We start from the raw sequence: 13,002 nt of genomic DNA, 5'->3' as shown, positions 1-13,002 counted from the left end.
AGGTTCCTCGCAGTTAACGACGGCAATACTATGATGCCCTTGACAGTGACCGACAGGTCCATGCGAGGGCAGTCTTTCCCTGGGATGAAGAGGAGTTTGGTTTTATTCAGGTAAAGCTTGAGTTGTCCAGACAGAGATGTCAGCCAGACAGTCCGAGATGCGAGTTGCAATGTGAGTGTCAGAGGTTGGGGGAAAAGAGAGGAACAGCTGGGTGTCATCTGCGTAGCAATGGTAGGAGAATCCATGCGATGTAATAACAGAACTAAGTGATCTGGTGTAGAGTGAGAATAGACGTGGTCCTAATACTGAGCCTTGAGGGACACCCGTGTCCAGAGAACAGGGTTTGGACATAGAGCCATTCCATGTGACCTGAATGGTGCGATTTGTATGATGTGAACCAGGTGAGAGCAGAGTCAGTTATGCCAAGTTCAGCCAGGGTGGAAAGGAGGATTTGGTGGTTGACTGTGTCGAATGCAGCAGATAGGTCGAGGAGAATGAGAACGGAGGAGTGGGATGAGGCTCTGGCGTCTCGCAGGGACTCGGTCACTGTGAGGAGGGCTGTCTCAGTGGAGTGAGCAGTCCTGAATCCTGATTGATTAGGTTCAAGGAGGTTGTTCTGTGAGAGATAGGATGACAGTTGGTTGTAGGCGGCACGTTCCAAGGTTTTAGAGAGGAATGAAAGAAGAGATACAGGTCTTTAGCTTTGGATGTCAGTAGCGTCTAGGGTGGGTTTCTTAAGGAGGGGCTTCACTGTAGCAGTCTTAAAAGCCGCTGGAATGACACCTGAGTTGAGGGCGGAGTTGATCAGAGTGGTGAGGAATGGCAAGATGTCGTGTGAGATGTCCTGGAGAAGAGAGGAGGGAATCGGGTCAAGGGAGCAGGTGGTGGCACGGTTAGATGTATTAAGTGCGTGGACGTCTTCAGAGGTGAGGGGGCTAAAGCTGGTAAGACCATCAGGAGCTGATGTCATTTACTTTCTTGGTAAAGTAAGTTGCAAAGTCTTCAGCAGTAAGGGAGGAAGGAGGGGGAGTGGGAGGAGGGGTGAGGAGGGAGGAGAACATGGAGACGCCACAGGATCTCGTGAAGACAAGGTCAAGTTGATTCCCAGCCCGGTGGGTGGGTGGAGAGGGGGAGAGTGTGAGGTCAAATGCGGAGAAGAAGTCAATGAATTCAGATGAGTGCAGCTTTCCCGGGTGGATGTTGAAGTCACCGAGGACAACGAGTGGTGTGTCATCATCAGGGGAGCAGCTTACCATCTCATCTAAAAAGTCACCGAGAGGACTGGGTGGGCGATAGATCACTATGATGTTGAGCTTGAAAGGAAGGGTGACAGAGACGGCGTGGAATTCAAGTGCAGATCGAGGTAGGTGGTCCAGAGGAAGGACCTGGTAGGACCACCTGGGTGAGATGAGGAGCCCAGTTCCTCCTCCTCGCCCTGTTCGTCTTGGGGAGTGTGAAAACGAGTAGGCAGTTGAAAGGGCACACTGTAAACCCCAACAGTACTACTAACTAATAAGGACTGAGGGCACAATAATTAAAATCTGTTTAATAGTTGAAAGAACTTATAACTAATCAGTGATGTGAACGATTAATCTAGTTTTAATTTTCTGTGGCACAGCACTTATGAGTAAAGTTTTACCCATCAATGATCGCTTTTGAGTAAACGCTACGTACACGGACGTCATGACGTCACAACGTTGTGAATCTGCTGCCCTGACCGACGTAACTTGTTTTGTCCAAGATGGCTGGCGTGTGCGAGAGTCCGCGGGTGCAGTCGAATAGTCTTTTTTGCTTAGGAAGGTTCCTAACTGAAGAAGTGACCCGGAAGTAAACAAGTGGCCGCCATGATAAGAGCTGTTCGAATTCTCTAAATGCATAGGAAAGGAGCTCCAATGCTTCCTTTCAGAGCTCCTTTAGCATAGGATGCAATGGACCTTCCTATGCGATAGGAAAGGAGATTACGCCGACCCACAATTCTTTGCGAGAGCAACATTTAAAGTGCCGCACACCTCGGCCGTTCATGAAAACAAACGATATGTGTATTTGCATATTTAACAATGACTTTCATGCAGACATGTAGTAATTGGAATAGTGTTGATAAATGTGTGTGGACAGTGATAATAATTGAATGTTTTTTTTTTATTTATTTCAATCATGTTACAAATGTTTGACAAAAACGAAACTAAAACCACAAATGAAAAGTAAATAAAACAATGGTCAAACAGAAAGGAGGAGCTGCTGGACCTGAAGCCGGTCAGTGAACCAGCTGTTTATAAAACCAACATGTGGAGAAGTGGACGACGCGTTTTTTGTAGTCCATTATTGTAGTTTCTCCAGCGCAGACGCACGTCAATCGCCGGTGCCGATCATCAGCTGTCAATCATCAGCGGCCGCGATATAATGACGTAGTTTAGTGAAAGTCCGGTCGGATTCTCTGAGCACCGCGGTCGACTATTCCTAAGTCCTTTTGAGTTCTCCTATCGCCTTTCCTTAACCCCGTGACGTTTTCCCCAGAGGTCAAGGAATAGGAGTTAGGAATAGGAGTTAGGACCTTATTTTTTGACTATTCGACTGCACCCCGCGTCTCACCTTCGTTCATGGATTAACTTGTAAGTAAACCAAACAAACTTGTCAAAACTGCTTTGCTTGTTATAACGCTGCATGGGTATCACAAATAATAAAGTGTTTGATCGTTAGACTGCGCTGTTTTTACATTTAGGGTACCGAGCAATGGCCGCGGTGATTCACGCTCATTTCTGAATTGCGGCGCCTGTGCTGCCGTTGACTAATGACTAATTATGTTAGCTAGTTACTCTTTTCAGTTAGCAGCCGTAGCGTTTCTTTGTGTGGCGCTGATATTTATGTGAAGCGCCCTTATCTGGTAAATATTTTTCTTCTTCTTACATGCACCCGAATGAACTAACGTAAGCCTAGTAGCTATCTTAAGACGAACGTTAAGTTGCAGCTAGTTTAGCCATTAGCCGACTCACTTTGAGGCTAATGGCTAACTTCTGGCAGTAACTTTTATGCACTTCAGTGCTAGTTACGTCCGTGGTAATGCATGGACATGAAGTTGGTTAGCTTATGCAATCTGCAAGCATACATTGAACCTCCATTTTTTCTTTCCTCATAGGCTGAAGTGGATGCAGAGAAGCGAGCATGCACACAAATCAAGGTAACTGAGATTTAGCTTGTGCTGCTCCCCCTCCATAAATGGGCTAACATTTTATTATTATTTGTAATAATCAAGTCTGTCTGTCTGTCTGTCTGTCTGTGTGTGTGCATTTGAAGATCTATGTACACTCAACAAAAATATAAACGCAACACTTTTGTTTTTGCTCCCATTTTTCATGAGATGGACTTAAAGATCTAAAATTCATTCAAGATACACAATATTACCATTTCTCTCAAACATTGTTCACAAATCTGTCTAAATGTGTGATAGTGAGCACTTCTGCTTTGCTGAGATAATCCATCCCACCTCACAGGTGTGCCACATCAAGATGCTGATCTGACATCATGATTAGTGCACAGGTGTACCTTATACTGCCCACAATAAAAGGCCACTCTGAAATGTGCAGTTTTGTCTCACAGCAAAATGCCACAGATGCCACAAGCATTGAGGGAGCGTGCAATTGGCATGCTGACAGCAGGAATGTCAACCAGATCTGTTGCTCGTGCATTGAATGTTAATTTCTCCACCATAAGCCGTCTCCAAAGGCGTTTCAGAGAATATGGCAGTACATCCAACCGGCCTCACAACCGCAGACCACGTGTAACCACACCAGCCCAGGACCTCCACATCCAGCAGGTTCACCTCCAAGATCGTCTGAGACCAGCCACTCAGACAGCTGCTGAAACAATTGGTTTGCATAACCAAACAATTTCTGCACAAACTGTCAGAAACCGTCTCAGGGAAGCTCAACTGCATGCTCGTCGTCCTCATCGGGGTCTTGACCTGACTCCAGCTCGTCGCCGTAACAGACTTGAGTGGGCAAATGCTCACATTCGATGGCGTCTGGCATGTTGGAGAGGTGTTCTCTTCACGGATGAATCTCGGTTTACATTGTTCAGGGCAGATGGCAGACAGTGTGTGTGGCGTCGTGTGGGTGAGCGCTTTGCTGATGTCAATGTTGTGGATCGAGTGGCCCATGGTGGTGGTGGGGTTATGGTATGGGCAGGCATCTGTTATGGACGAAGAACACAGGTGCATTTTATTGATGGCATTTTGAATGCACAGAGATACCGTGATGAGATCCTGAGGCCCATTGTTGTGCCATACATCCATGAACATCACCTCATGTTTCAGCAAGATAATGCACGGCCCCATGTTGCAAGGATCTGTACACAATTCTTGGAAGCTGAAAATGTCCCAGTTCTTGCATGGCCAGCATACTCACCGGACATGTCACTCATTGAGCATGTTTGGGATGTGCTTGACCGGCGTATACGACAGCGTGTACCAGTTCCCACTAATATCCAGCAACTTCGCACAGCCATTGAAGAGGAGTGGACCAACATTCCACAGGCCACAATTGACAATCTGATAAACTCTATGCGAAGAAGATGTGTTGCACTGCATGAGGCAAATGGTGGTCACACCAGATACTGACTGGTTCTGAGTCCCCAGACCCCCAATAAAGCAAAAAAAATGCACATTTCAGGGTGGCCTTTTATTGTGGACAGTCTAAGGCACACCTGTGCACTAATCATGATGTCAGATCAGCATCTTGATGTGGCACACCTGTGAGGTGGGATGGATTATCTCAGCAAAGCAGAAGTGCTCACTATCACACATTTAGACTGATTTGTGAACAATGTTTGAGAGAAATGGTAATATTGTGTATCTGGAATGAATTTTAGATCTTTAAGTCCATCTCATGAAAAATGGGAGCAAAAACAAAAGTGTTGCGTTTATATTTTTGTTGAGTGTAATTGACTGTATATTACCTACAGTCACTTATATCATCTGAGAACAACTTTATTGGTAAGTTATATTAACACTTGAGATTCTGGGTTAATAAATTGGAAAGCTGTTGTTGAGTAGCCTACATAATTTAACTGGTTTCTTACTGCTTATTGTATCTGTTTCCACAGGATCAAGTTGAGAATATTGACCAGCACTGACCTTTTTCTTTGGTAAGCCAAATGATTTAAACTCACTTGTAGGAGAATTAATTTAGTTTGAAAGTAAGCACTTCAAATGATGGAGTGGAAGTGCAAGTCGGGTGCTGTGTCCTCAGACACCCAGACACAGTTATTTAAGCACTACATAGCCATTATTCAAGAGTAAGTCCTTTGCCATGTCTCTACACCTCCTGCATTTGTACATTTCTGTAATTAATGCACTGAAAATTAATTTATCGCGGTTTCACAAAGACACGTGTAGAGCTGGTGCAAGTGAAGGAGCACAAGCAGGACACAGTTTTTACATGTCCCTTGTGTGACTTCAGACCGCCCTTCTCAGAGGCAACACTGTCACACTGATGACTTTTGCTCTGCGTCGCCAAGAGATCGTTCAGGGGGATCAAATGGTGAAGGAGTTCCTACAGAAATGGCCGGCTCTTCGGATGGAATCGCAGGTAAAACAGGCTCACTCTTTTCTTCCAATCTTTACACATCTTTCTCAGTCTGCCCTCTCTAAACATGTTTCATCACAATTCATTTGTCCTATTGTGTTTTTTTATTTTGTTTTGTAGGTTTGTGCAGAGTTCCACCGCATCACAAACGTCGATCTACGGAACCAGTTTTATGCTGAGCTTGACCGGCACACACCACAACTGTTGGCCATATACAGACAGAAGGCAGAACACACCGGCAAGATAGCAGAGGCGCTGCATGACATCCTACATATTTATGACCTCCAGGTGAGTTAAAGTTTAACCTGGTCCAAATCAAGTTATACGGACAACAGTGACAGCAACAAAGTTCATCATGTTCAATTTGCTTGTCCTTTCAGCAAGAACAAGATGTCAACATGAGACGCACTGCAGCCCTAGGTGCCCTCCCGGTATACCTGCGTGAGGAGGACCCACCGTTCTTCAAGACGTGGAATGTAAGTATGCACTGCTTTCGCAGAACTGTTAGTATCAATGAGGTGATATTGCTTGCTTTGTATTGATAGCATTATTTTCAACACTAAAAGCTGCCTAACTATACAACGCAACCACCTTCCAAACCCTGTGTGGAGGTGTGAGTGTGGATGCATATGGATACATACAGTATGTGGTATAGAAGCCCTGTAATGCTTAAGTTTAACTTCCCACAAAGCCCTGACCTCACCTTGCCCAGAGGGCTAATAATTTGGTTGACCTTTTGACCTTACCACTCATGAAATAACACACACACAGACACACTACTTTCCTACCTCCTCCCTTCCTTCTTTCCTCCCTCCCTGCCCCTCCCTTCATTCCTTCCTTATTTTTTCTTCCTTCCTTCTTCCCCTCCTTCCCTTTTTCTTTCCTTCCTTCCTTCCTTCCTTCCTTCCTTCCTTCCTTCCTTCCTTCCTTCCTTCCTTCCTTCCTTCTGTCCCTCCATCCCTCCTTACTTCTTTCCTTCCTTCTGTCCCTCCATCCCTCCTCACTTCTTTCCTTCCTTCCTCCCTTCTTCCCCCTTCCTTCAGCTTCCTTCCTTGACCCGATGACCGCTGGAGGGTTTAAAAGACCTATATGAGACACATTGACATACTTACATGTATACCTACCTGTTGGATGGTGACTAGTAGAATAATCAGTTGAAATACCTACCTAATACTTAGCTGTTGAGTCATGACCTGTGAAATAGTAATATAATGCAATTGTCTAGTTCCTGAAAGTTAACCTTGTATAACCTGCATATTCCAGGAGGACGACTCGCCTGAGCCAGACATCACTGACACGCCTGTTGCCCTTGTCACGGTGGTCTCCGAGAGCACTACAAGTCCAGTTGACTTCAGTCCTGCATCCATTGCTATTGTGGTAGAAGATGAGCTTGTGATGAGCAACATCCCCAGGTTGGCTAAAGCATTTGCATTGTTGTTTGGTTTGATGTATGTATTGCATTTGGACTACCCCAGGAAACTCATTCACACTTTTACCTTCATCCAGAAAGTCCTGATGGGTCTTGATGATGGTAAACTCAAACCCTGCCTACTCAATCTAAAAAATGACCTGTTACTGAAAGAGTAGACCACATTACACTTTGTGTCTATTAACATGCACACGTCTGTATGCACATACAGAAGTGTGTTTTTGGTGCCAAGTATCTTAATGTGACAGTATGTTGAATATGCTTAGAAGTTACACCTGGTAGGCTGTCTAACCACAAAAGCTACCTGTTCATGTTTGCACTTTAAAAAAAAGATTACAGTTTTAATTGTTAGCAATTGTATATTTCTGTCATTTATTCACTGAAAATTCCTTTATAATGTGTAGAGCTGGTGCAAGTGAAGGAGCACAAGCAGGACACCAACTTTTTACATGTCCCTTATCCACCAAGTCTACCTCATTTGTTCATGGTTGCATTTTTAAAAAGTTAACAACTGTAGATCGGAATAGTGTGAGATATGGCCTTTACAATAATGTATTTATTTATTTTTTCTTTTATTTTATGAAAGAGCTCTTGGTCCTTTGCTGGAAGACTTATGCATAAACGCCAGTGGTATTATTTATTTCAGTTTTTTTATGTTTAAAATTGCTTTGCAGTTTGATGAGCTGTAAGATCCTTTTAATTTGTGTGCAAAGTCTTGCCAAATGTTTTACTTTAAGCACTAACATGCTCAGTCATGTCATGACATGTAGATGGACACACACACACACACACACACACACACACACTGATATACAGACACACACTCATATACAGACACCTTACCCATTCAGGAGGTGAGTGAGCTGTTTAATGTCCAGTTACATTTGCAGCAGGGTTTTAAAGAAATATTGCTGTAATTGTTCATACTTGTTTGGATAAACAATGTTAATGCAAAATAAAAACAAACTGAAATTGTACCTGAAGTTGTGTGTGTGTGTGTTTAATGTAAAAATGTAGTATTCAGAACTTAAAGGTTGTATCAGCGATTCTGGGCCGAAACATAAATGATCACATTCATCTGTTTTTACCTCACGATCCGCTAGCTGCCCGCCCCATAAGCAGGCCGTCAAAAAAACGCGTCTCTCTAGGCAGCCTAGGCTCCGAGATCGCACACAAAAACAAATGATACTACCAACACCTCAAAAGCAAAATAAACAGTGTTCCAACCAATCACGTTCATGAAAATGCGCGTCCATGATCATTTTCAAAACGCGGGAGGGAGGGGCTAGCTGGCTCTGTTTGTTTTGGATCTCCCAACGGAAGTGAGGGCAACCAGAATCGCTGATACAACCTTTAAATCTATACAATTTTCATGAGCTTATGAGTTATGTACGAGTATGTTTTTTGAGTAAGACTGAAGTAAAATTTTAAGTTTGTATACATACAAGTTTTAATAACTGCTTAAAATACTTTTTAAGTACAGTGCACTTCAATTTAATGAAAGTTAAGTATGAAGAAGACATAAATATTAAGTTAAGGAAAATTAAAAAAAATTATATTGAACTTAGAATATAGATTACACAGAACACATATTTTTTAAGTATAGTGTAACTCAAAAAATGTATTAGGTTAACTTAAAAGTTTTTACGTAATCAGTTACGACATACATTTTGAGTTTTCTGAACTTATTCGGGTTTACAGTGCAGCTGGAGTGGCAGTGTTTTCTGGGGTGATCCAGGTCTCCGTAAGGGCCAGGAAGTGGAGAGTCTGCAGGGAGGAATACGCTGAGATGGTGGCAGATATTTCAGTATGATCCACTAGAAGTGTGTGGTGGTGTCTGTATGTAATCCTGTCATTAACTTATATGTGCTAACCAGGCTCCAAATTTTGGTTCTGATAAGTCGAGCCAAGGCTAAAGTACCTTAGAACCTTAGTACCTCTGCGGACCATCAGGGGCGACTCCTCTGGTTGCAAAAAGAAGTGATTGACCCTACTTCTCACTCCAGTTGGGTTTCAAGGCAGGCCTCACAACCGAAGCTGCCCTTCTATCCATCACTGAGTGACTTCACATTGCTCTCCTCACATTGCTCTCCTCTGTGGTCATCCTTTTGGATGGAGCGTATGACACTGTGAACCACCCATCCTTATTTCCACCTGTCAGGATCTGGGTGTCTCAGGCTCCGCACTCTCCCTGCTCACATCCTGCCTTAAAAACCGCACATACCAGATAACTTCGAGAAGATCTGTGTCAAAACCTTGTCCACTTGTTACTGGGCGGCACAGGTTCTGGTCCAGGCCTAGACTGCAACTCCCTCCTGGCTGGTCTACCTGCACTTGCCCTTTGACCTCTGCAGCTCATCCAGAATGCAGCAGCTCAACTGGTCTTCAACCTACCTGTCCCTACCTATCCCTACCGATCCCTTAACTGGTTACCAATAGCCGTCCGCATCCGCTTCAAGACACTATTACTTACGTGCCATGCTACTAATGCATCCAGGACATGGTTAAACCTTACGCTTTGCATCAGCCAATCGGCTTGCTGCGCCCGCACTGCAAGGGACAGCAAGTCACTCGACGATATCATGACTGTTTGCTGTCCTGGCTACCAAGTAGTGTAACGAGATCCCCATTGATATCCGGACAGCAGAAAGTCTACACATTTTATATATATATATATATATATATATATATATATATATATATATATATATATATATATATATATAAGCCACTTGCACTTATATGTAGCACTCTGCTTATTTGAAACTAATGTACTTACATGATTCTTGCCGTTCTGGGTTTTTACACTCAGGGTTGAATGCACTTATTGGAAGTCGCTTTGGATGAAAGCATCAGCTAAATGACATGTAATGTAATGTAATGTAAATAGACCATAAAGCAGTGGAAGCCACATCCAGTAAGGGTGCCACCTGACTGCTTGTGTTCATCTGATCCACCTGACGCTCCTTCACAGTCCAAATATGGTCACTTTGGTTTACTGGTGCCAAAAACCCAAGATGGCAACAGCCAAACATCTGTGTGAGTCTGTGCTTCCTATTTACTAAGTGTTCCTGCTGGAGAAGCAAACAAGGAGAAATACACACTGTTAGTTATTATCAATTGTTGGGAGTAACGCGTTACAAAAGTAATGCATTACTGTAATGCATTCCGTTTTGCTGTAACGCGGTAATGTAAGGCATTACAAAAAAAAACTGGTAATATTTTACTCGGTACAAATCTCAGTAACGCGCGTTACAATGCATTTTAAACCCGAAATCAATTGACTCTACATTCGCGATGCGAGATGGGCATACGCTCCACTTCTGGAAAAGTGTGAAAGCAGGTCCGTGTAACGCTACACTATGTTAATTAAGCGCTGTTGTTAGCAGGCTCCATGAGCTGGACACCGACTCACGGAGCAGGTCAGAGCGCAGCCGACCCGTCAGAGCGCAGCCGACCCGGCACACCGAGGATCAACAGCTGAGGGGCGGCGGCGAAGAGGCGGAGGCTCCGATTCTCTCTGTCGGTTTTGAACCGCTTTTATGTCCGCGTCATAACGCTTTTGGTGCATGTTTAAAACAGTAGGTTTATTTCAAAACGTGAGTGTCAGACGCTGTCAGAGCGTTAATGAACAGTGTTTTAGAGCTCCCCTAAATGTCTCAAGTAGGCTTTCAGGTAATTTCGCAGCATAACACAGCGCCTTCAGGGTCATTAAAAAAGACGAACGGCAAATCTGGAATGAAAAATGGCCCTGTTATTTCATCCCCGAATCCCATTCATGAACACAATATCCAATATCAGTTAACGAGTCGTTTTCCGTTTCTCGTTTTCCGTTTTTTAAAACGAATAACGGGATACGAGTCATTTTCCGTTTTTCGTTCTTTTATTTTGAAGCGAAAAACATCACATCCTGCTGTGTAATGAGCTGCATTGAAAACAAGAAGATCTATTGAGAACAAAAAATCCATATTTCCTTTTATTTTGGCGAAAAGTAATGCAAAAGTAATGTAAAAGTAGTGTAATGCCTTATAATTCAAAGACAGTAATATTGTAATGTAACTAATTACTTTGAATTGACAGTAACAAGTAATAAATAATGCATTACGCTTTTGAAGTAACTTGCCCAACACTGGTTATTATCCACCAAGTGTGGGTTCTGTTTGAGCATATTTTATTTAATCTATTCTGATCATTAATGGCAGAAATAACTTTATTTATGTTAGGAAAACAATAAGTTCAGATGATCATTTAAAATGATAGAATTTAATGCATTAAGGCTCTTTGTCATTATGTAGTGCTTTCAAATATCTACTGTCCTGATCGACCTCAATGGTCCTTCTCATTTAACACATCCCTCTTATGTTTGGGAAGGTAACCACTTTGTTGTTTTTTATTCATGTATAAACCTCTGGGCTTTAAAAGAGTATCTATCATCCTTATTGTGACATATTCATGACTGAACCTGGATAGACAGGTGGGACATAACGTGGGAATTTTGGAGTTGATGGTTTAAAAGATTTAGTCCAGCTCTGTGTCGCTAAAAGTTACAGATTGATTGATGGATGGATGTCATGATATCATTGGTTGAAATTGGTTGGAATTTGCTGATGTAAGCATGCATCATATTTTATTTTCAAGGAAGAATAATATATTTCAGCTTCACTTTGATGTGTTTCAACAAGATTTATGCACAATCAAACCATATCCCACATAACCTTTGAGATCTGAGAATAAAGTCATATTTAAAGAGAAAAAAAGTTGGAATGGTACAAACATAAAGTTGCAATTTAATGACAACTCACAATTTTTTAAGGAAAAAAGTTTTAAGACACAGATATGCTCTCAGGTGAGAACAGTGTCAAAAGAGTATTGATGACCTGAAGTCAGAAGTTTCACCGATAAACTGACCTCATTATCAGTGGAAAAGTAACGTGATGTACGAGTCAATATGAAGCAGCAGCTGCAGCACATCTTGGACACACGGATGAGACCAAAGCTCATTATGATGTGAAACGCAGCCAGAATCTAACAAGCTTGTTGAGTGGATATATGTTGATGGTGCACCATTGCCCGGTATGATTACAACGCAGCCCATTTAGTGGCAGTTTGCCATTCTGGGAAATATGTGTATTCCCTTGTTTCAGAAAGGGAGATAAGAAGATGAATATATAACTAAAATTTTAAACATTTCCCACTGAAGACGATACACGTTGAACACACGCTGTGTTCAAGTGCTCCTCAAAAGCTCTGACATAGTCAATTCTGAGAGAAATTCAAGCATGGCTGCATGAATTTACAAGAGAATATCAAATATTTGCCCCCCTTTCCAAAAATATCCCCAACATTCTCTCTCTCTCTTACACACACACACACACACACACTCACACACACAGTGCTCCTTGCCATGTGCACCTGCTTCACTGCAGCTCGTTAACAGTGGCTCATCTCATTGGTTGCCCGGAGACGGTGACTTATGTAAACACTCTGTATGTGTGAGGCCTTAATTGGTTGGTGTTTTGACATACGAACTCCTGTTTTGTTTTTGACATCAGTTATCTTTGTCTATATAATATACAGTATGATTAAAACACTTGCATTCTCTGTCTTCTTATTGCAAATAAAAACAAATATACTCCCTTTTTTCTTCTTCTCATTGCATGCCTTCTCCCCCCCCCCCCCCCCCCACACTCACTTGGGATCAGCTCATTGAATGGCCGTTATCAACAGTTTGTACTTATAACTTATCAAGCAGTTATCAGCCTGCTACACGAAGTAGTAGGTTCAATTATTCACATGGTTGTTCATAGATAGAAACAATGGCAACCACTAAAAGCCATGGGCCCGGTTTCCCGAAGCCTTCTTAAAGCCTTCTTAACGCTACGTCATTCGTAACCCCTACTTAGAGTTCCTACTTAACATTTTGCGTGTTTCCCGAAACCTTCTTTGCTACGAATCTCTTTCGTACGTCATACGTTGGTAAGAGTGGTCTGGAGC

General features: G+C 42.7%; 2 protein-coding genes across 2 annotated transcripts in view; both read left to right on the top strand.

Moving 5' to 3' along the window:
• LOC311029323 (uncharacterized protein) overlaps window positions 1-13,002 on the top strand; it is a 482,663-nt gene that overhangs the window by 92,007 nt on the left and 377,654 nt on the right. The window lies entirely within an intron of this gene.
• Window positions 5,105-7,166, top strand: LOC311030170 (uncharacterized protein; the record flags this gene model as incomplete). The annotated part of the gene is made up of 5 exons (XM_084035775.1): window positions 5,105-5,139; window positions 5,454-5,582; window positions 5,700-5,867; window positions 5,960-6,055; window positions 6,843-7,166. The coding sequence occupies exons 2-5, from the start codon at window positions 5,487-5,489 to the stop codon at window positions 7,164-7,166; spliced, it is 684 nt and encodes a 227-aa protein (XP_083891901.1). The 5' UTR covers window positions 5,105-5,139; window positions 5,454-5,486.

This window comes from Eutrigla gurnardus (genome assembly GCF_963514095.1).
Source record: "Eutrigla gurnardus genome assembly, chromosome: 19".
Taxonomy (NCBI): domain Eukaryota; kingdom Metazoa; phylum Chordata; class Actinopteri; order Perciformes; family Triglidae; genus Eutrigla; species Eutrigla gurnardus.
The sequence above is the reverse complement of the archived record's forward strand: the minus strand, read 5'-3'. Positions and strand labels throughout refer to the sequence as shown.